This window comes from Salvelinus fontinalis, chromosome 30 (assembly GCF_029448725.1).
Source record: "Salvelinus fontinalis isolate EN_2023a chromosome 30, ASM2944872v1, whole genome shotgun sequence".
Taxonomy (NCBI): domain Eukaryota; kingdom Metazoa; phylum Chordata; class Actinopteri; order Salmoniformes; family Salmonidae; genus Salvelinus; species Salvelinus fontinalis.
In genome coordinates this window covers 26893251-26916353 of record NC_074694.1, presented here as the reverse complement: position 1 = coordinate 26916353, position 23103 = coordinate 26893251, and the positions used below count along the sequence as shown (strand labels likewise).

The 23103-nt window shown below is 42.0% G+C and overlaps 3 protein-coding genes across 12 annotated transcripts in view; 2 read left to right on the top strand and 1 right to left on the bottom strand.

The window, feature by feature from the left end:
- Nucleotides 1-2957, top strand: part of LOC129828900 (arylsulfatase G-like) — a 19753-nt gene extending 16796 nt beyond the window's left edge. For 2 of the 4 annotated variants that reach the window (XM_055890187.1, XM_055890188.1), the window contains exons 7-13: nt 156-203; nt 515-711; nt 795-875; nt 994-1102; nt 1247-1367; nt 1501-1591; nt 1767-2957. In XM_055890187.1, the coding sequence (XP_055746162.1) occupies nt 156-203; nt 515-711; nt 795-875; nt 994-1102; nt 1247-1367; nt 1501-1591; nt 1767-2047 (928 nt within the window). In that variant the 3' untranslated portion in view covers nt 2048-2957. The remainder of the gene's footprint in view (nt 1-155; nt 204-514; nt 712-794; nt 876-993; nt 1103-1246; nt 1368-1500; nt 1592-1766) is intronic. The other 2 variants (XM_055890191.1, XM_055890190.1) reach the window with 1 other exon arrangement.
- Nucleotides 2801-11787, bottom strand: LOC129828901 (WD repeat domain phosphoinositide-interacting protein 1-like). Of its 3 annotated transcripts, none has more exons than XM_055890192.1 (12): nt 11406-11787; nt 7408-7490; nt 6558-6727; nt 6325-6421; nt 6061-6230; nt 5799-5891; nt 5135-5205; nt 4875-4982; nt 4522-4686; nt 4313-4420; nt 3918-4066; nt 2801-3781 (listed from the first exon to the last, which is right to left on the bottom strand). In XM_055890192.1, the coding sequence occupies exons 1-12, from the start codon at nt 11480-11482 to the stop codon at nt 3663-3665; spliced, it is 1410 nt and encodes a 469-aa protein (XP_055746167.1). In that variant the 5' UTR covers nt 11483-11787; the 3' UTR covers nt 2801-3662. The 3 variants fall into 3 exon arrangements, with proteins under 3 accessions (XP_055746167.1, XP_055746168.1, XP_055746169.1); XM_055890193.1 differs by having other exon boundaries at nt 6088-6230; XM_055890194.1 differs by having other exon boundaries at nt 6133-6230.
- Nucleotides 10150-23103, top strand: prkar1ab (protein kinase, cAMP-dependent, regulatory, type I, alpha (tissue specific extinguisher 1) b). 5 transcript variants are annotated; one of them, XM_055890198.1, is made up of 12 exons: nt 12207-12815; nt 14091-14135; nt 15611-15848; nt 16046-16213; nt 16458-16549; nt 16684-16745; nt 16852-16898; nt 17323-17481; nt 17752-17812; nt 20097-20218; nt 20300-20381; nt 20621-23103. In XM_055890198.1, exons 3-12 carry the CDS (start codon nt 15675-15677, stop codon nt 20791-20793), a joined length of 1140 nt encoding a protein of 379 aa, XP_055746173.1. In that variant the 5' UTR covers nt 12207-12815; nt 14091-14135; nt 15611-15674; the 3' UTR covers nt 20794-23103. The 5 variants fall into 5 exon arrangements, with proteins under 5 accessions (XP_055746172.1, XP_055746174.1, XP_055746173.1 ...); XM_055890197.1 differs by lacking the exons at nt 12207-12815; nt 14091-14135 and adding an exon at nt 10150-10550; XM_055890199.1 differs by lacking the exons at nt 12207-12815; nt 14091-14135 and adding an exon at nt 10586-10851.

The window sequence follows — 23103 nt, the reverse complement described above, 5'->3', positions numbered from 1 at the left end:
TGTTTACAGGTTAGTGCAAAGGGAACATAGTTCTGAACGAATGTAGCCCAGATTCTTAGAACAGAAATGGCAACATGTTTTTGTCAGTACACGTGCTGTTTATTTTCAGAAACCAATTTCACAATCTGTCTGTGCCAACATTCTGATTCCAAAAGCAAAGATGGTGTTCCATTCTCTCAAGTCAGAGCACAGCTGCCTAAACAGTAAGAAACGTGTGTTAAGAAGGGGTTATTTGGGCTGAACAATATTCTGTAAGTCTGACTCTCTCGTTTTACATCACACCTGTTTGAAATGCCCATCGCTTACAGTATCAGGTCTCGTGACGGCTTAATACACTCTCACTCTGCCAAAGAGAAGAGCTTGCCCTTTCTCTAGCAAGTCAAGTGGCTATCTATAGGCATATACAGTAGTTTACCATACTATTAGCTCAAATATACCTTTCTTCTCAGTGCTCAAACGTTTAAATGTGGGATCTTTTATGTTATCAATATCATGATTTCATGTTTCTTCATAGGGAACGGGGACAACCTTTTCTGCTCTATGTAGCTCTGGCACACATGCACGTCCCCCTGTACCCCCCTTCCTACGCCCCCCACCCCTCAGAAGGCGGTGTGTACGCTGCCAGTCTGCGGGAGATGGACGGTCTGGTGGGGGCAATAAAGAATGCCTCTGATGCCTCAGACAAGGAGAACACTCTCATCTGGTTCACTGGTGAGTGATCACTGACTTCCAGCGATCATGTTTCCATTTGGATCATTGAACATCACTGTATTTTTTTATGTGTTTTTCTCCAGGTGATAATGGCCCCTGGGAGCAAAAGTGCCAGTATGCAGGAAGTGTGGGTCCTTTCCTGGGGAAGTGGCAGACCAGCAGAGGTAAGTACTTCCTGGGTCAGCACTTGCATTCTAGTGCATCAATTCACTGAACTAAATTATGAACCTTATGGATATTGACGTCAATGGTCCATGTATTGGTCTGTTACCTGTCTGTCAGGTGGGGGCTCTGCCAAGCGGACCACTTGGGAGGGGGGGCACAGGGTGCCCACAGTGTCCTACTGGCCTGGCAGAGTACCAGCCAACAGCACCAGCTCTGCCCTGCTCAGGTTTGGTCATCATTACAGTACAGATATATCTGAAGCTACTCCCAGCACAGATACAAAACACAGGTGAATGAATGTTACACTTTTGCGTTATTCGTGCAAACTTGACCCCCTCTTTCTCCTGATCTCCCCTCTCCATTCTCCAAGTGGTCTGGATATCTTCCCCACCCTCCTCTCCCTAGCTGGAGTGAACCCCCCATCAGACAGACGCTATGACGGTATCGACGCCACAGACGTCCTCCTACACGGCAAAGAAACAGGAAATGAGGTATGACCCACTGAGCTATCAGAGCTAGTCGTAACACAAATGTAGTGTCGTAGAACTACTCTGAAACAGGAATATGATCGGATGGATTTCTGGAACGAGTCTCTCTCATTTGTCTTCCTCTCCCTACCTGCAGTTCCTCTTCCACCCCAACAGTGGCGCGGCAGGGAAATATGGGGACCTGCAGACCGTCAGACTGGGGCGCCACAAGGCCTTCTACATCACGGGTAATACAGCCGCTAAAGTAACGGCTAAAAGGGATCTGGATAAACTTCATTGGTATGCTTGGTCAGGTGTAGTGAGTGACTGACTGAGATTTGATTGGTCTACTGTAGTATTGATAGTTTAGTGAAATAGTAGTATTGATAGTTTAGTTTACTGTAGTACATGTTGCCCCTACAGGTGCGGCGGAGGCGTGTGGGGGGTCTACAGGGAGGCAGGAGCTCCACGACCCCCCTATGATATTTGACCTGTCTGGGGACAAGGGCGAGGAGACACCCCTGGACCCCACCACGGAGGAGTACAAGGAGGTGGATGAGAGGGTGAGGAGGTGGAGGGAGGCACTGCTCTATGACATTGCCACTGACCAATCAGTGTCCACGGCCGACTACGCCACAGACCAATCAGCAGCCCCTTGCTGTGACCCCCGGCACACAGCTTGCCGCTGCAACACCCTGGGCTGAGGACACACACACATTCAGTGTTACACAGTTTGACATTCACAGAAAGACCGACTGATACGCAGACACACACACACACTTTAGTTTTAGTCCAATAATTGTTTGCTCTTGGAGGCATGTGCGTGCCAATGGGAATGTAGAAATCACAGACCTGTAGCCTACATCTGGGTTCATGTAAACAACCCCAGAGAACAACCAGAAACATCCGCCAGAGTGAAGAAGAACAGCAAATAGTATCAAGCCTGTTGTGAGGAGGCCGGACTGTGGGTCATTCTCCTGGAGGTCAGTACTGAGGATTGGCTGAGACACATTGCTCACTGCTGCTCTGAGGGGAAACATGGGAAGACAGCTGCTGTTGCGTAGCAAGGACAATTCACCGTATTATTACCAATATTAAGTGTTTTCCTGTACACAGGCTTTTGTACAGTTATATAACGGAGGCTTCTGGGTTGCTCTAGCACTCTCTGGTGGGGAGTATATGACCATGCAATAAGTAGAATGAAGTTGCCAATACACTGATCTAAGACCAGTTTAGTTTTGTCCCACGAATAACTTCACTTTAACCCAAAATCAAAACATCCAAAGAACATGAGTGTTCTTAAAGCTCCACCCTTTGGCAAGTCAGTCACAGGATCGTAACAATAGGTGTGCTATTTACATACTATATGTATAAATGTATATATACACAAACAATAAAAAAAAAATCACTTTCCCCCAAAACCACTTAAGACCTAATGTATTGATGAATAATACTAATTTCATATTCCAAAAGAGTATTTAGTACAAGTCAATATAATTTTTTTACAAAGTAAAAACATCTGTCATATCTGAAATGTTACATTATTCAATATTATGTAGTCAATGGTGTTAATAATGAAATCAATGAAATAAAAGGACCTGTACGATCCTATAATACAGTTCTCTATTCAGTTTTTCACATTTCAGTATTTGACTTTTCTTTCCACCTTTTTTCCTAGAGCTGTTAGAAAACTATCGCTTCAGACATATGATAAAGCCCCCCCTCTTTCTTTCTCTCCCCCCCTCTTCTCTCTCAGGGCGTGCCACAGCTAGAGAACAGTGATAAGCCTCAGTCTCTGTGCCCCTCTCTGCCACCATACACTGGGTTCTAGCCAATCTGCATCAAGCAGCAGAATAGGACGTGGATTTCACTATCCAGTCAGTGTTATATCACTAAACGATACTAAGAGGTGATAAAAGTACAATTGAATGGTTTTGCCTCTTCCCCTTTTGACAATGTTAAGCACATTGAACACTTCTCAATAGCTCTATATGAATGCAACTAAATATTAAAGTCCCTTTTTAACCATGTTAATATTGGTTAATATTAGACTAGAGGTAGGCTACAACTTCAGGGCCCAGACCTCCTTTCCTTCTGATAGTTAGGGAATTAAATGTTTTTATTCATATTGACCTTCAGGGCCAGGTATAAGACAATGTACAGAGACAGGTCTACTGTCTATCCATACTCTACTTCTGAGTGGCGCATGACAGTAACCAATCACCCATTGGTGGGGGGGGGGGGGGAGTTCTCTGAATACTGATATCCCTTCTTCTAGCTTGAATGGCTCCAGTTGATTGGTTCCCGGGAAAAGTCGGGTCAGTTGCTCTGGTTGCTGACTGGAGGAAACTCGTTCTCGTCATCCAGATAGACGGGTCCCTTGGTAAACTCATGTTGAGGGATCACATCACCTTTCTTAGCCACTCCATCTGAGTAGCCTGGGAGGAGGATTGAGGGACGGAGAAGAAGAAGATGGAAAGAGAGGAGAGATGACAAAAGGTCACATCACCAGACCAAATTACATAAGGTAAGACAGACACACACCATACACACAACCAAACATACACATAATACCTGTGAGAGTGGTAGAAGAGGGTGGGGTCGAGGGGAGAGCCACAGTGGCAGCGTATGATGGGCTGTTTGACGGTGGGAGGGACCTTCTATCCTCAAGCTCCTCCTCTTCCTGTTGTTCTTCCTGTGGCTCCTTATCTCCTTCAAATAGTCTGGAGAAAACACAAAAAGAGCCTGAGAGCAAATACACACGCACAGAAGCGCATATACAAACATGCTTCCACACACACCAGGGTTGGGGTATATTCTATTTAAATTCCAGTCAATTCAGAAAGTAAACCAAATTTCCGATTGAAAAGCAGTGAAGAGAAATGAAATGGGACTTTCAGTGTACTTCCTTAAATTACTGGAATTTAAATGGAATTGACCCCAACCTTGAGGCTCACACACTTATTCACCTATGTTTCCTGACCAACACACACTCTCCTCCCTCCTGTGTGTCGATGTTATAGATGTAGATATGTCCATCTGATGACGCCACCAGCAGACGAGGCAGCTTCTGAACCCTGAAAATCATAACAAATAGGACTGTCAAATAAAGAGTTACCAAACATCGAAACGCACACAGACACACACCATCCCCCCCGACAAACACACACAAACTTACGTGGCCAAGGCGCAGATGTTCTTGAGTCCGAACATGTTAAGTCGTACAGTGGCGAAGGCCCGGTCCTGGTGCATTATGTCAGAGACCTGGGAGGGAAGGTAGGTGCTGGCTGCTGTGAACATCTTTCCCACGTATGCACCCCACGTAGGACATTCCCCCTCTCGACTACAGACAGGCAGAAGAGACATAGTCACACTCAACAAGTCAATCACACTCCTCTTCCCAACTGACTACAAAGACAACTGTAACACAAAGCATCTTCCACTCCTGACAACTAGCCACTGAGGACCAGAAAGGGCCAAGTTGTAACACAATCAACACAACAAAATCAGAAGAAAGTAAACAGTGTGTACCTGGGGCTGTGATGTTCCAGTTTGAAGATATGGACCGTTTCGGTGTTGCTGGAGGCACAGAGGAACTGGGCGTCTGAACTAAAGGACAACGAGCTGATACTCACGTACCTGAGACAAACACGCATGGTAAAAGTCATCATCCTCAAGAGACCAAACCTACTCCTACAAAACCTTGTAGCGGGAAACATTCTGTAGTATTGTGTGTCTATCAGCTGTAGTATTGTGTGTGTGTGTGTGTAGTCTGTCTGCCAGAAACTGACCTCTTCATCCCTCTGCGGAACTCAAACAGTCTTTGTCCCTCTGGGATGGTGAACACTCGGATCACTGTACCCTGGGGAAGAGGAGGAGGAGATGGTCAGACAGAACTATTGTACACAGAGAAAGGGAGTGACACACTGAGTGTACAAAACATTAAGAACACCTGCTCTTTCCATGACCAGGTGAACGTTAGGATCCCTTATTGATGCCACTTGTTAAATCCACTTCAATCAGTGTAGATGAAGGGGAGGAGACAGGTTAAAGAATGATTTTTAAGCCTTGAGACAATTGAGGCATGGCTTGTGTATGTATGCCATTCAGAGGATGAATTGGCAAGACAAAAGATTTAAGTGCCTTTGAACAGGGTATGGAAGTAGGTTCCAGGCACACCGGTTTGTGTCAAGAACTGCAACGGTGCTGGGTTTTTCATGCTCAACAGTTTCCTGTGCGTATCAAGAATGGTCCACCACCCAAAGGACATCCAGCCAACTTGACACAACTGTGGGAAGCATGGGAGTCAACATGGGCCAGCGTCCCTGTGGAACGCAACTCAATATTAGGAAGGTGTTCCTAATGCTTGGTATAGTCAGTGTATATAGAGAGAGATACAGTAGAAAGACAAGCAGAGATAAACAGAAAGACAGAGGGAGGAACAGTCAGGCTCACCCTCTCGGAGGCGCTGGCCAGTTTGGTTCCTGACGCGTTGAATGTGAGAGCTGCAAGGGGACTGTCATGGGCTGGGATCATCGTCACCGTACTCTGAGGAACCCACAGGTCATACGTCATTGACATTAACCTGCAACCACTTCAACAGCCGTGACAAGCAATGACTGTACTCCATGTACTCAAAAGTATTAAGGCATTTCCACTACCACTGCAAACACTATACTACCTAATCACAAGCTGCGATTGAGATCAACATGAATACCCCCTGCGTTGTGCTGTGTAGACTGACTTGAATAGCAGCGGTGGCAGAAGAAGTTTGAATGTCAGGTCTTACCAGGTTGCTGGCGTCATAAACCATGATCTCCCCGATGGTCTGACTGCCAGGGTACGCCAGGTAGGAGTTACCATGGCTCACAGAGAGGGCACAGAGACCTGACGGGTTTTGGAGGGTGTGTCTGTGTTTAAAAACGGAGCATAGTTGAGGGTACGCATCATGTGTGTGTGTGCCTACGTGTGTATTCAGTACCTGAGGGGTTGTGTGGTATGTTGAGCAGCGTCTTGAGCAGCTTCATGTCTTTGATGTTGTGGATGTAGACTGACTCCTTCAGACACACTACCAGCCTCTACAGGGGACGGAGAGAGAAACGTTACTGCAGAGCTATAAGGTTTGGAATGGAAATCCCTCTCAGGTGGGCCTCAATCTGACCTAGGGATTGGGGTGAGGAGTGGGTTTGGAATGGGGCCTCCGATGGCCATTACCTGTCTGTTGAGCCTGACTGAGAGGATGTTGTTGGAGTAGCTATAGTTGCAGATCTCTGTTCCCCTCTTGAAGTGGTAGACGTTCATACGTCGGGGCATGGAGAGACTGACCACCACCACCAGACTGCTGGAGAACAACCGCTCCACGATGTACACGTCTGGACACTCCGCTAGGAAAGGGATGGAAGGAAGTGGGTGGGAAGGGTTAAATCACATAGATGTGCTTATATAAAAACACTTTGCATAGAAAACACACACACACACACACACACACACAGGTAAACATGTGCATAGAGCACACATGCACAGACACGCAAACACGTACACACTCACGCAGGCGCACATTCCATCACATTCATTTCATAGTTTAATATTTTCTGAACTTTTATTTTTCTTAACTGCATTGTTGTTAAGCGCATGTAAGTAAGCATTTCACGGTAAGCATAGTTGAGGGTACGCCTGTTGTATTTGGCGCATGTGACAAAATTGTATTCGATTTTTTGATTTGACACTCAAATCAAAGCATTAATACGCTGACACTTTCCTCTCACCGTGATATGAAACACTGATAAAATAGTTGTAGAATGCATTACTGGGAACAGGCTTATGGTGTAACACATTAGTCACTACCATTGTTTACATACGTGGGAGAGGGTGGACTGTGTCAGCTTAGAACAACTTGTTCTCTGGTTACAGAGACTACTGTACAACCACGCTGGTGGACCTGACCACAGTTTACTAGGTGCTTGTTTTGTCCCTGTCCTATGATACCAGTTTAGTGAACATCTGCCAGTGTTTAATTGTAGTTACTAGCTACCAGTACACACAGGCTATAAGGAAACTCACTCACCTCCTTCATGGATGCAGTCCATCTTGTCCACCGAGGTGACAGAGAAGAGTCTGTAGCCTGACTTAGTGCCCACTGATAGAGACCTGAGACACAAAGAGACCCAACTGTTATTACACATCCATGATGGTGCCCACTATGTGTATACTCTTTATCAGAGTTTCCCAAACTCAGTCCTGGTGTTAAACAAATCAAAATATATTTTATATTTGAGATTCTTCAAAGTAGCCACCCTTTGCCTTGACAGCTTTGTACACTCTTGGTATTCTCTCAACCAGCTTCATGAGATAGTCACCTGGAATGCATTTCAATTAACAGGTGTGCCTTGTTAATTTGTGGAATTTCTTTCCTTCTTAATGCATTTAAGCCAATCCGTTGTGTTGTGACAAGGTAGGGGTGGTATACAGAAGATAGCCCTATTTGGTAAAAGACCAAATCCATATTATGACAAGAACAGCTCAAATAAGCAAAGAGAAACGACAGTCCATCATTACTTTAAGACATGAAGGTCAGTCAATGCGGAAAATTTCAAGAGCAGTGCAGTCGGAAAAACCATCAAGTGCTATGATGAAACTGGCTCTCATGAGGACCGCCACAAAAAGGAAGATCCAGAGTTACCTCTGCTGCAGCGGATACGTTCATTAGAGTTACCTGCACCTCAGATTGCAGCACAAATAAATGCTTCACAGAGTTCAAGTAACAGACACATCTCAACATCAACTGTTCAGAGGAGACTGTGTGAATCAGGCCTTCATGGTCAAATTGCTGCAAAGAAACCACTACTAAAGGACACCAATAATAAGAAGAAGCTTGCTTGGGCCAAGAAACACGAGCAATGGACATTAGACCGGTGGAAATTGGTCTGATGAGTCCAAATTTGATAGTGATAGAGTGCTGCATCAGATGACCTGGCCTCCACAATCACCCGACCTCAACCCAATTGAGATGGTTTGGGATGAGTTGGGCCGCAGAGTGAAGAAAAAGCAGCCAACAAGTGCTCAGCATATGTGGGCACTCCTTCAAGACTGTTGGAAAAGCATTCCTCATGAAACTGGTTGAGAGAATGCCGAGAGTGCGAAAAGCTGTCATCAAGGCAAAGGGTGGCTACTTTGAAGGATCTAAAATCTAAAATATATTTTGATTTGTTTAACACTTTTTTGGTTACTACGTCATTCCATGTGGTATTTCATAGTTTTGATGTCTTCACTATTATTCTACAATGTAGAAAATAGTAAAAATAAAGAAAAACCCTTGAATGAGTAGGTGTGTCCAAACTTTTGACTGGTACTGTAGACGTTAACTTGTGGTGGCATAATGTATTTAAATCATATACCATAGGGGTCTTAAGCTACGGAAATAAATGCACATACAACAGAAAAACCATACAATAAAAAATTAGATGACACAATGTTTATGAGTGGAAAGGCTGATTAGAACAAGGCTGATTGGACCACTAAAGGCAGAGGATGTTGTTTTCTAAGGACAGTCATACACACACTCGGCTAACCGGGAAGTGTAGGGAATACGTGTAATGCCTCATTACGCAGTGAGCTATATATAGCAGTCATGGGGAAATTAAGGATACACAGTGTGCTGTATAGCCAACACAGCAAGAGTTGAATCAGGTCATGTATTATTATTATATATGTTTTTAGGATCCCCATTCGCTGTTGCGAAAGGATGTGATCGCCCTAAGCACTTCAAACAGCACTGATAATCAAGGACACTATCTATGGGCGTATACAGAAATACTGTAGAGAAAAGGAGGGGCAGGCGTCTGTCAACAGACGGAATAGGATGGAGTAGGATGATATAGGATATTCATTCTAGAATAGACACTGATTTAAGATTAGTTTAATGTTTTCCTCTCTTATGGTTTAGGATACACTATTGGGAGGGTGAGCTGATCATAGATCTGTTCCTGAGGGCAACCGCTACCCAGAGTTGATCAGGTGTGTGGTTCAGTGGGATATAGGCCTTGCCCAGCCAGGCAACATATAGCCTAACTGCTGAGAATGATTGAAAATGTGAGAGAGTTAATGTCAATGTGTCTGTTTGACAACCTGGATTATTTACAACACCAGACCCCAGCCATGCAGCGGTTATTACACCTGTAATTGACCTGTAGATCAACAGTGTCTGGATGCTCCTTTATCACTCACACTAATGTTGCCATAATCCAATACATCCAACCGCCCCATGCATGCAGTTGTGATAGCCTAAGTATTTCACAGTTCCAAAACTCATTGCATGTGTCATCATCTGAGACAAATACCAGACTTGCACAATACACACAAAAAATGTGGGTTCCCCAAGTGTTCTTTGCGAAGAGTGATGGTTCTATGTGGAACCATACTGACCCAAAGAACCCTTTGAGCCCTTCAATAGTTATTTGCAGTTCAAAAAAAGGTTATTTCCGTTTTAAATTTAAATTAAAATGTAGGGGTGGCGGCTCATTTGAATATTTTGGGGCTTGGTTTGTTCACAGATATTTCTGTGCAACCGTGAGTGAGTGTCATTGCAGTTTATCTAAAATCTTGTGTTATGCTATCATATGTTATACAGTATATGACTTAGGCCAGTGACCGTGTTTTATGAACAGTTGACTAAGTCAGTAGTTCTCAATTCTCTCCCCAGGGACCCCCAGCAGTTCCAGAGCTAGCACACCTAATTCAACTTGTTAATAAACATAATAAAACCTGTGGAATTTGTATTATATAATATGGCTATTAAACCAAAATGTAAAAACTTGTACGGCTCTACAATAGAAATAAGAATGAATAGAACAGGTGTCTCCATTCAAGTAAATTATGGCATAAAAGAGTACCACAGTAAGAGTCATAATGCCCATAAAACATAGCAGTCAAACAGGGAAATGTTTCCAATCGTTTTTCCACCATTCATTTTTACCATAGGTGATTTTATAAACACTTAAAATAAGGGCTGTGTTTCGTCTAGGCTTACCCTGGCTTGACATTTTGATAACCACGTAAATCTCTCCAGGACAAGGTGACTTTTATCAAGATTGCCTGATATTGCTCCCCATAAAAAAACATTAAATGCTGATTAGCTGCTAATGTGGCTATCATAAAGAACTAAAAATGCCATGATGATATGGACAACAAGACTGCCGAATCGAGACAAAGGTAAGAATCTCTGGATTAACGATCTAATGTTAGCTAAATGTATTAATCAATATATTGGTTACATTTCTTTAAATGGAAAATTATGTGAACTGTCTCGTGCAAGTTTTAAATTGACAAAATACATGTTGGCAAAAGTGTCAGCTAGAGATGACGTGCAGGAGCTTTGGGATTTGTTGTTTTGCATGATGTCTCTTTTGATGCTAATTAGCATTTTCGAATCTGAGAGTAAATACAGCCGAATATATTGATAAATCACCTTATCCGAGAGAGATTTACATGGTTATCAAAACGTCACGCCAGGGTAAGTCTACAGGAAACACAGCCCTTATTTTAAGTGATTCTAAAATCCCCTATCCCCTTTCTAGTGGCGCACATATTAATTATGATAATGCACGAGCGTGGAGTTGTATCCATAGTTTCCGCGTTTGGCTTCCGTGTTTTGAAAGCGTTCGAAAATGAGGTGGATATGTTAGAAGCCAAATAACCCTGATTTGGCACTATAAATAACCATTTATTTTTAGTGTGTAGTCTGCTGACCAGTATTTCTCCACTGTAGGTCAAATCTAGCTTGGCTACTTTTCTCTGGCTATCAATAGGCCTTCGTAGTGTGGTGGCCTACTTCACAAGCTAGTAACCTATATTTTAGAAACAGTGTTGAAGAGACACCATGGGACAATTGGATTAACAGTGATAAACAAACTGAACAAGTGGGCGAGGTTGGAAGATACAATTCACACACTAACATATTTATGCTACAGACCATATTATAGCTGGGAGCATAAGGATTTACTTCGGCCCTAGATTATGTAATTAGAATATATCTAGCAGTATGACAAGGAGAATCCACTAGATTACGTGGTATCCTGGTTGAACGAGGAGCTGATCAAGTCTCGAGGCCCTCCTGGACCGTCGAAGGTCTCCCGGTCCTCCATCTCGTCCACGGTTATTCTCCAGCTCCACTGCCCTAGTTTGGACAGCTGGGTTCTGATCGATCACTGTGAAACCCAGCTCCTCGACACACGTATGAGCTAGAGATGAGTTAATACAATGTAATAAATGCTATACAAATTACAAACAGCTGGGTTGAATCCTGAAACTATAATTCCCTGTTATTGTTTTTTACTTTTTGAGGAAGGCGCTTGTAATTGTTCTGTTTTTATCCTAACATCAATAGTTAACAGGAGACCGAAAAGTGAAACAAAAACCGCTAAGGGCTGTATGCGTGACTTTTGCCTCATTTTCTATTGGCTGGTTAGATCATTACCTCTGCACCACTCAGATTGGCCGACCTTTTCATAACGTGTATCTGATTGGTTTACAAGAAAACAGTCCAGAGAGCACCGCCCATTCTAAATTACACGATTGCGATTGGTTCACTATACCTTCTTCGGGCACGAGAAATTGTTTTGATTGGTTGGACCCATCAAGTGGTTTGCTGACCGTATCTTTGCTACATCTCTCTATGTGAATCTTTGCAGAGTTTGCACAAAAGCAATACATACAGATATAGGATTTTACTTAAATTGATCACTCTTTTGTTGCTGAGAATTTTCCTGCTAAGCAGGAAATGCAAATTTGTAGTGTATTTGAGTTTTAAAAAGGCTTCTAAAGTTTGTAATTTCCACTTTGAAATTTCAGACTTGATGTGCCCTAACGAAAAGGGTATCGACCCCTACAAAAATGTACTTGAATTATAATCCACTGAATAATTAACATTTCCTGTTGCTCCAGGATTATTTTACTGCTGTAGCAAACTGGCTCTAATTAAGATCCTACATATGTACAACAATGCATTTGACATATTCCTTGGCTGATCAGTCATTAAACATAATCTAATCCAATGGCACTGCGATCAGCCATCTATTGTTTATATTAAGGTTAAACCGCTGAAGCACAGTGTGCAGAACATTTATCTTCATAAAACAACAATATCCTCCCAAAATATTCATACATTTAGTACTATTTGAATAGAGGACGCTCCGCCGTTCATGGGAAATTAATATGAGGCTATCAGGTCCTTATATCTGCTATTGATTTCCCATTGACGTCATGATTTCCATGCGTTCCCCTTTAATGTTGCCAAGGGTTACGGCTCACGTGTCAGAATGAGGCAAATTGACGTCAATGACGGCTCGTGATTGGTTCTAAACCCATATCCGGTGGGGCAGCGGTCCAAGTTTTTGGAAAAATCGAAGGGAGATATTTGGTGAGTTTGTGGAAAACCGAGTTAGTGTCAAAGGGCTCGCCAATAATTTGCGGATTCTTGTAAGTATTGCGCCACATTGTTTGAAATTGATGCCATTGCGATCGCGGGATATGTAGCCTCGGCCTTGTATTTGTTTATGATAGAGCTCAAGATGGCGTCATTGGCAAGACTGGCCAGTACTGAAGTATCTCTGGACTGACTGGCTTTGCAGGCCAAACTGCCAACTAGGTTTCTAGCTACCTAGCTGGTTGATAGATTTGATATCCATCAATACAGTTTTAGCAAGCAAGCTTCGTCATGATTATGTTTATTTAAGTTAGCTAACGTACCAGTAAATTGCGATCAAACAGCCATCTGATGCGTACTAACTATAGTAACGTTAGATAGCTAACGTTTAGAGTATTATAGGCCAGGGCAGTTAGGTATTGGTTGCTGTCATCTCTTATGCTCCTAGCTCCTAGTGTTGTATCTTTAACAGCTATATTATCAGAGTTGGCTGGCTAGCTAGCATTGATGGCACCGAAATGTACCTTGTTTTCCATGTGTGTTGGTAGACAACCATAGTTTGCCTTCTAATTTATCGAAGTTGTAACGTTACTGCTCCAGTAAACGTTTTGAAAGCAAGGTCATTTTGAATGTTTTTCTTTTTGGTGGGGGATCTGTCATATTATTCCAGGAGACAGTTCATGGGCAGTATTGAAAACGCCAGAGCAAAAAGCATTGCTAGATAGCAGGACATTCAAGAACTGTCTGAAATCCTAATCAGCAGTAGCTCGGTTAACTATTTATTTTATTGATACTTGATGTAAATGTTTGTTTCTATCATTTGACTCTTCATAATCTGTACTTAGTGTACAATGCAACCATTTGGTGGTGTACCTAACGTGACCAATGCACTAGATCCTCTCTTTTGTAGTAAAGCAGCATGTCATACTTGCTACTGGCTCCATTTTTTGTCAATATTATACATCTAAATCTACTTTGACAGATTAGTAATGACATGGTCCTATTTAAATGCCATATGATATACAGTAATCCAGACCTCAGCATGATGAAACTGATAAGAAATGTAACTTTTCTTCTCCCATCAAACAAGGATACAGTTTGTTTTGTTGTTTGGGCCTATCTGTCTACCACCACTTAACTTATGGCTGCAGGGGCAGTATTGAGTAGCTTGGATGAAAGGTGCACAGAGGTGCCCAGAGTAAATGGCCTGCTCCTCAGTTATAGTTGCTAATATATGCATATTATTATTAGTATTGGATAGAAAACACTCTGGAGTTTCTAAAACTGTTTGAATTATGTCTGTGAGTATAACATAACTCATATTGCAGGCAAAAACCTGAGAAGAAATCCAACCAGGAAGTGAGAAATCTGAGGTTGGTCGATTTTCAACTCATCGCTTATTGACAACACTGTAGGATATGGATCTGTTTGCACTTCTTACAGCTTCCACTAGATGTCAACAGCCTGTAGAACGTTGAATGAAGCTTCTACTGTGATGTTGAGCCGGATGGGAGCTGTTTGAGTCAGTGGTCTGGCAGAGAGCCAGATCCTGGTCACACGCATTCCACATGATATCGACTTGCGTTCCATTACTTCTATACACACAAAGGAATTCTCTGGTTGGAACATTATTGAATATTTATGATAACAACATCCTAAAGATTGGTTCTATACTTAGTTTGACAAGTTTATTCGACTTGTAATATAACTTTGAAGTTTTCGTCCGATGTTCGCCTGGACCTGCACGAGCGTTTGGATATGTGTACTAAACGCGCTAACAAAAGTAGCTACTTGGACATTACCGAACAAAAAGAACAGTTCTTGTCGAAGTGGGAGTCCTGGGAGTGCATTCCGACGAAGATCAGCAAAGGTAAGTGAAGATTTATAGTGCTTTTATGAGTTTTGTTGACTGCACAATTTGGCGGGTAACTGTATGGCTTCCTTTTGTGGCTGAACACTGTTCTCAGATTATTGAATATTGTGCTTTTGCCGTAAAGATTTTTGAAATCTGACACAGCGGTTGCATCTTTAAAAGTCTTTAATAGTGTCTTTAATTATATGTAAAACATGTATCTTTCATCAAAGTTTATGAGTAGTATTTATGTTATTTGACGTGGCTCTCTGCAATTTCTCTGGATATTTTGGAGGCATTTCTGAACATGGCGCCAATGTAAACTGAGGTTTTTGGATATGAATATGAAGTTAATCGAACAAAACCTATATGTATTGTGTAACATGAAGTCCTATGAGTGTCATCTGATGAAGATCATCAAAGGTTAGTGATTCATTTTATCTCTATTCCTGCTTTTTGTGAATCCTGTCTTTGGCTGGAAAAATAGCTGTGTTTTTCTGTGATTTTGTGGTGACCTAACATAATCGTTTGTGGTGCTTTCACTGAAAAGCCTATTTGAAATCTGACACTTTGGTGGGATTAACAACAAGATTACCTTTAAAATGGTATAAGATACATGTATGTTTGAGGAATTTTAATTATGAGATTTCTATTTGAATTTGGCGCCCTGCACTTTCATTGGCTGTTGTCATATCATCCCGTTAACAGGATTGCAGCCATAAGAATTAAGACTTAATCACATCATATGACCAAGTTACCCTCAAGCATCCCTGAAATGCCTATCTCTTTTTCTTTCTGTCTCACAATCTCCCTCCCTTCCTCTAATCCCTTCCAATTAGTCCCTCCCTTTCTTCCTCTCTCTCGCATCTGCATTTTAGTCAGTTATAAGACTATAACAACCACATTAGAAGAAGATTGGAACAATTTTTTAAAAATATATATGCGTAATAGAAGTGCACGTAATAGAAGCAATCCAAGTTGTCTCTCAATCTCTAGTTTAGAGGCCAGAGTTCGCCAGTTCACCAGGTCGTAGCGGAGCAGTAGTGCGTCTTCAATCGTGATGGCGTCGGGCAGTACGAGCAGTGAGGAGGAGAGGAGTCTGAGGGAGTGTGAGCTGTACGTGCAGAAACACAACATCCAGCAGCTGCTGAAGGACTGCATCGTCCAGCTGTGTACCTCTAGGCCTGACAGACCCATGGCCTTCCTCAGAGAGTACTTCGAGAGGCTGGAGAAGGTGAGTCTGGGTGGGTAGGCTGGCGAGTGTGTGTGCAACTGTGCGCATCATCCAGCTGTGTGCTTCATCCAGCTGTGTGCCTCTAGGCTCATGGCCTTCCATGAAACTAGTTTTATAATTGTAGTGCCTTTATATTGTAAAGTCTTGCCCTGGCAGCTGATTGTCTGTGTGTGACCTCTGACCTGTGAACCATGCAGGAGGAGGCCAAGCAAATCCTGAACCAGCAGAAGGCCAGCAGCCGTTCTGACTCCCGGGATGAGGAGGTGTCTCCTCCCATGAACCCTGTTGTCAAGGGTCGCCGGCGGAGAGGAGCCATCAGTGCTGAGGTCTACACAGAGGAGGATGCTGCATCCTATGTCCGAAAGGTGAGGATACACACACACTCATACAACATACTGTACGCATACACACACAACTGCACACATAAAAACTTACATCATCTTGAAACACATGGCTCTACTAAAACAACAAAGCATCTGACAAAACGCAGTCATTTAGACCAGCCCAGAAAACAATATTCTCTACTTACAGTCATATCTATAGGCTGGCTGGAGATTTTGTGAATACTTAGGGTGATTTGCTTAATCATGGATGGTTTTTGTTTTCAAGTTCATTCCTAAAGACTACAAAACAATGGCTGCCCTAGCTAAAGCTATCAAAAGGAATGTGCTTTTCTCTCACTTGGATGACAACGAGAGGAGGTATGTTGTTAACAGGCTTTGTTGGTAATGGTCTTTGATTTATCTGTAAAGATTGGTTGTCAATGTGAGTTTAGATCAATCCCACTGATCATGCCACAAACCTGAAACTTTACAAACACAATCTTTATTCACAGCGACATCTTTGATGCCATGTTTTCAGTTACTTACATCACTGGAGAGACTGTTATTATGCAAGGTACAGTAGGTTCTCATTGTCCTTTAGATTTAGTGGAAATTCAAGTAGACCTGAAGTGTCTTTTTATTCCAGAGAAAAGATTAACAATGTCTTCCTTTTCTCTCAGGTGATGAGGGAGATAATTTCTACGTCATCGACCAAGGAGAGACGGATGTAAGTCTCTTGATGTATTTTAGGAACACACACATTTTTGCACAGTGATTCTCTTGTATTAATAAACAAACATTCTCACACAAGCATTCCAGTTTGATAGAAAACAGGCCCCCAAGTTGAAAGCTTGTCTTGTTTCTTTCCCTCCTGAATATGACAGGCTTATTTTTGCAACTGTCTTTTTAGACTGTTCTGTCTTCTTGTTTTGTCATATGTTACTTTGCTATTCAGATCCCTATTATCTGTTACCTTAGCAATGCCTACTCTCATAGATCTAGCATACTAATTATATGGCTACGTCGCATTATTTCTATATAATACAAGAAACAACATACACATAGGCAGTAAACAACATCTAATAGTGACAGTAACACGCTGACGTTACCTGATCTTAATGTCTAAATACCCTTCTCCCCCTTCCTGCCAGGTGTATGTGAACAACGAGTGGGTGACCAGTATCGGGGAGGGGGGCAGCTTCGGAGAGTTGGCCCTGATCTACGGGACCCCCAGGGCTGCCACCGTCCGAGCCAAGAGCAACGTCAAACTGTGGGGCATCGACAGAGACAGCTACAGGAGGATACTCATGGTGAGCCTCGCCCTGCTCTGCTCTGACACTTCACGTGACTGACATGCTTTGATTTACTTTTGGAGTGATTAACGATGAGTAAGGACATGTAGAATTGTTGCGATTTTTAATTTTGATCAAATTTTTTATAACTGCTGAATTTTACGAATTGAAAATACAGACAACTACCAAAGGTTAGCCGTATGACCAGTTTATGCATGATGTTTGAAGGCTTACAACAATTGTCAGAACTCAGGAATGAACATTACGACCTGTTGTTATTCTTTACAGGGAAGCACTTTGAGGAAGAGGAAGATGTACGAGGAGTTCCTCAGCAAAGTTTCCATCTTAGGTAAGGTTCACTGTTTATTTAGCTTTTTCACATTTCTGCTCATCATAATAATAATAATAATAGCCACTGTTAAAAAATAAATAAAAATAGGTCCACCAGCCACTGGTGTACAGTGCATTCAGACACCTTGACTTTTTCAACATTGTGTTATGTTACAGCCTTATTCTAAAATTGTCTACACACAATCGCCCATAATGATAAATTGAAAACAGGTTTTTAGACATTTTTGCAAATGTATTAAAAATAAAAAAACAGATACCTTATTTACAAAGTATTCAGACCCTTTACTATGAGATGTGAAAGTGAACTCCGGTGCATCCTGTTTCCATTTATCATCCTTGAGATGTTTCTACAACTTGATTGGAGTCCACCTGTAAATTCAATTGATTGGATATGATTTGGAAAGGCACACATCTGTCTATATAAGATCCCACAGTTGACAGTGCACGTCAGAGCAAAAACTAAGCCATGAGGTCAAAGGAATAGTCCGTAGAGCTCCGAGACAGGATTGTGTCGAGGCACGGATCTGGGGAAGGGTACCAACAAATTCTGCAACATTGAAGGTCCCCAAGAACGCATTGTCTTCCATCATTCTTAAATGGACGAAGTTTGGAACCACCAAGACTCTTCCTAGAGCTGGCCACCCGGCCAAACCGAGCAATCGGGGGACAAGGGCCTTGGTCAGGGAGGTGACCAAAAACCTGATGGTCACTCTGACAGAGCTCCAGAGTTCCTCTGCGGAGATGGTTGTCCTTCTGGAAGGTTCTCCCATCTTTGCAGCTTTCCACCAATCAGGCCTTTATGGTAGAGTGGCCAGACAGAAGCCACTCCTCAGTAAAATTGCACATGAAAGTCCGCTTGGAGTTTGCCAAAAGGACAAGATTCTCTGGTCTGATAAAACCAAGATTGAACTCTTTGACCTGAATGCCAAGCGTCGCATCTGGAGGAAACCTGGCACCATCTCTACGGTGAAGCATGGTGGTGGAAGCTTCATGCTGTGGGGATGTTTTTCAGTGACAGGGACTGGAAGACTAGTCAGGATCAAGGCAAAGATGAACGCAGCAAAGTACAGAGAGCTCCTTGATGGAAAAAGCACTCAGACTGGGGTGAAGGTTCAACTTCCAACAGGACAACGACCCTAAGCACACAGCCAATCCACTCCTGCGTTGTCTTCGGACAGGTCTCTGAATGTCCTTGAGTGGTCCAGCCAGAGCCCGGATTTGAACCCGATTCGAAAATCTCTAGAGAGACCTGAAAATAGCTGTGCAGCAACGCTCCCTATCCAACAGAACAGAGCTTGAGAGGATCTGCAGAGAAGAATGGGAGAAACTCCCCAAATACAGGTGTGCCAAGCTTGTAGCGTCATACCCAAGAAGATATTTAAAAAATCTACCATTCACTCAGATTTTTTACCAGCCAAAATATGTTATTTTCTGCTAAAGTTACACACAAAAAACAGATGAGCATGGTTTGTAATGTTTCTAAAACAATACATGTATTATTTGTAAGAAGAAGTGTCGTATTTGTTTCATTACATTTTTTGAGTCTTTTAACCAAAATATTAGATGACACAAAAAGGCAGGATGTTACCGTGGTAATGCAACTCCAGTCATGTTTGTGCCTGTGAGATTGAGTCTGACTAGTAGCAGCATTATCTTCTCTTCTCTAGCAGTTGAAACTCAAACATTGACAAACAACCCAGCTTGTGAACAAAACTATGTAAATAGCCAAGAAACACAATGACAGTCTCACTTCAGTAGACTTTCGTTTCAAGTAAATTAGACCAACTTTTATGCTTGTGCGCAGCACTTCTAAAAATGAATATTTTACACAGCTTCTCATGTGCTTACAGCCCCCAGCCAGGCAGTGTTGCAGCACGAGGTGGGATAGGCTATATAGGATACTTTTACTTTTTGCAGTTATTTTCCCATCTATGAAACATGGCAGAAATACTTTGATAACAGCTACTGCAGCATTTGACTATAAATGTGATCATACTTGACTATTTTTTTTCACAAATGCAAGTGAAATGCTTGCATTGTGGAGGCCTGACCACCCGGGAACGTGATTAGTGAAATAGACATCTTACCCACCAATGCCAAAATCAACCCTTATTTAGCAGGTGGCGGATGTTAATTTTAGGCCCTGATTATAGCCACTTGCATACAGTGGCTTTCAAGACACGTTAACAACTCTTCGTCCACCACCTAGGTGTACTGTACACTGAATGGTTTCTTTATTGTGATGTCACTTACGTCCCTGTCTTGTGATTCCATCCCCTCAGAGTCTCTGGACAAATGGGAGCGTCTGACGGTGGCTGATTCTCTGGAGCCGGTGCAGTTTGATGACGGACAGAAGATCGTGGTGCAGGGAGAGCCTGGCGACGAGTTCTTTATCATACTGGAGGTATGTACTTCACTCTAGGGTTTCATTTAGTTTGTTTCAGTTCTCCCTACTGAACAGGACCCTGATGTTTGTGTTCTGTAGGGTTCTGCAGCTGTGTTGCAGCGTCGCTCTGAGAACGAGGAGTTTGTGGAGGTTGGGAGATTACAACCGTCTGACTACTTTGGTAAGAATAACCTGCTCAGGCTTCAGCTCTCCCTCTCTTCTCATCAACTTTCTTTCTTAATTTGTTTGTATATGCACTATATAAGCCCGACTCTCACATTTTTAAGGTGATATGAAGAGAAAAGCACAAAGCTCTAACCTGATTTGGCAAGCCTCTTACATATTTAGATGATATATTAGCAGAAATTAACCAAATTTGTGAAGCCTGTTTTGTATTGACCATCTACTCCGTTCCTCCAGGTGAGATTGCCCTGCTGATGAACCGTCCCCGTGCTGCCACTGTGGTCGCCCGCGGTCCTCTGAAGTGTGTGAAGCTGGACCGACCACGGTTCGAACGCGTCCTAGGGCCCTGCTCGGACATTCTCAAACGCAACATCCAACAGTACAACAGCTTCGTTTCACTGTCTGTCTGAGGGGTTTCCCCACCCCCTGTACCCCCTAATCCCCTATGTAACCCCATAACCCCTCCCCCCCTTCTTTTAGACCCAGGGTCCACCAATGCAATTTTGCTTCAATGTCAATTAATTTGATCTTCCGTTTGCGTTAGCTTTTTTTTTAAACTCATATTCATTTTATGCTACCCATCAGCTAGCCATCCTAGTCACCCATACAGGAACAGTTATGTTACAGTTTGTTACATATACCAGCTTCATACACTATGCTTTCACTGCATTCACTGAAATATATATATATATTTTTATTTTTTATTTTTTTACTCTAATTTAAACATGAACGGTGATTAGTGGGGGATTGGCCGAGGTTAGGACAGGCCAATGATAAGATGGGACAATCAAACATGGTGAAGTAAGGATCCATGATGATTATTATGCAGATATTTTGGTTCTGTATAAAGTGTCAAGTTTGTCATTCTCACAAAATTATCAAATTTTTCCTTTCAGAGTGAAAAGAATGCTGGAAGCGTAAGGATTCCATCTAATTTCTTATGTAGTTTTCATGTTATGATCTCCTGTTTATCCTCCATTGCTCAAATTTATTTTTACATTTCTCATATTGTTTCCATTGATTGTTCCATCAATCTAATTCACTATTGTTTTATCTAGTTTGAGAGCGTTTGTACAACTTAATGCAAGAGGAAAGGTTTTCTGTTGTACAGCTATCAAACTAGTGCCAAATGTTGATAATTCTTTTCACAACTCGGAACCCATAGAAGATTCTTATTCTATAGTCCGAAACAGTGGAACTCTAAACAGGAAGTATCTATCACCATGTTAACACTCACCTCTGATTGGTTGGTACATTATTGGCTACAATGAGGGGAAAACATGGAGTATTAGTCTATTTCAGTATTCATAATTTTTCAGTATACACCAAATAATTTCAGCACTATAATTCTTTAAATAGAATTATTATATAGTTATTCAATTATTATTAAAGGTATTATTATCTTTATTGACTGAACAAACTAATGTTACGCTATGGTTTGGAGTGATGGTAATCTTAAGTACGTTTTAAATGTCTTTTTGTAAATGCTTATTTTTCCATAAATTCTATTTTAGGTGTTCAGTGCCACAGCGTAAATAAATGCTTCTTGTCAACTTGACAAAACAGTATGTAGTTGTATTGTGAAAAATGTAATGGGTTAACCTTTTAAAAGTAGGCGAAAGGGCTTTCAAATAATTAGCATTTTAAGTCTCCAAATTTGTAGATTGTTTTATGGGTTTAAGACTTATTTATTTATTTATTTGAGCGGTGAAGTTAAAAAAGCAAAAGAATCCCAGTGACTGGTGACTCAGACTAAATTCAGATTAAATTCTCTTGCGTTTTAAGATGATATATTTATTTTAAAGCGGCTTCGCTGTTAAAGCTTTGTGAGAATTATTTGAATGTGTTTTTGAAACAATCTGTGATCTACTTTATGCTTACCTACAGCATAATGTAAAGTGACGAGGTGGTGTGAATGAAAGAGTATTCCCAAACTGGTATTCCCTGTGTTGGTCAAACAGTTTCACCCCTTGAATCTTAACAATGCAATGTCATTCTGACAAATGTATTTAGCATTTTTTCCCCTATTAACTCCTGCAGAAATCTATAGTCTCAAGGTTGTATTCCTTTGCACTCCTGCCTCACAGCTTTCCCCTCACCCTCTTTTTACAGAAAGTACCCTTACATACAGTAATGCTATTATCCCTTTCTGAGGTGTTCTCCTTGTTTAGGCTCTCAATCTTGTGTACAAAACAGTATGGCTGATTGGATGGATTGACTTGTGTAACCGTTTGTTTATATGTCCAAACCAATCAACATGATCCTGAGTCGATTGCAGTGTTGCCTACTTGGTCCAAAACTTTTGTAGTGCTTTCAGATTCAGTTGATGTTATGGAATTTTGCAGTTGTCTATTTGCTGACAGTTCAAACTCCCACCAATGATTTGCTTGTGTTTCTTCTGTCACATAGCAATCACATAGAAGTACTGATGTGGTAAAACACATCACCACAAGATTACTACTAACTAGTAGGCACACTGCAATTGACCCAGTTTGCCTTAGCTTATGTAACCTGGGCGTAGGCACTCCTGCTAGCCCGACCTTCAGCAAGTTTGCGCGGCCTGCAGCAGGCTCTGAGAGCTGCAGGTCATCTGAGGACCGTTCTTTTTATATTCTACCCAATGACTGTACTCGGTTTGACTTCCTGTATGTGCAAAGACATTTATCCTTTTGGTATAGATTGTTCCAGATGGCAGTTTAAGCAATAAAAGGAAAAATCAC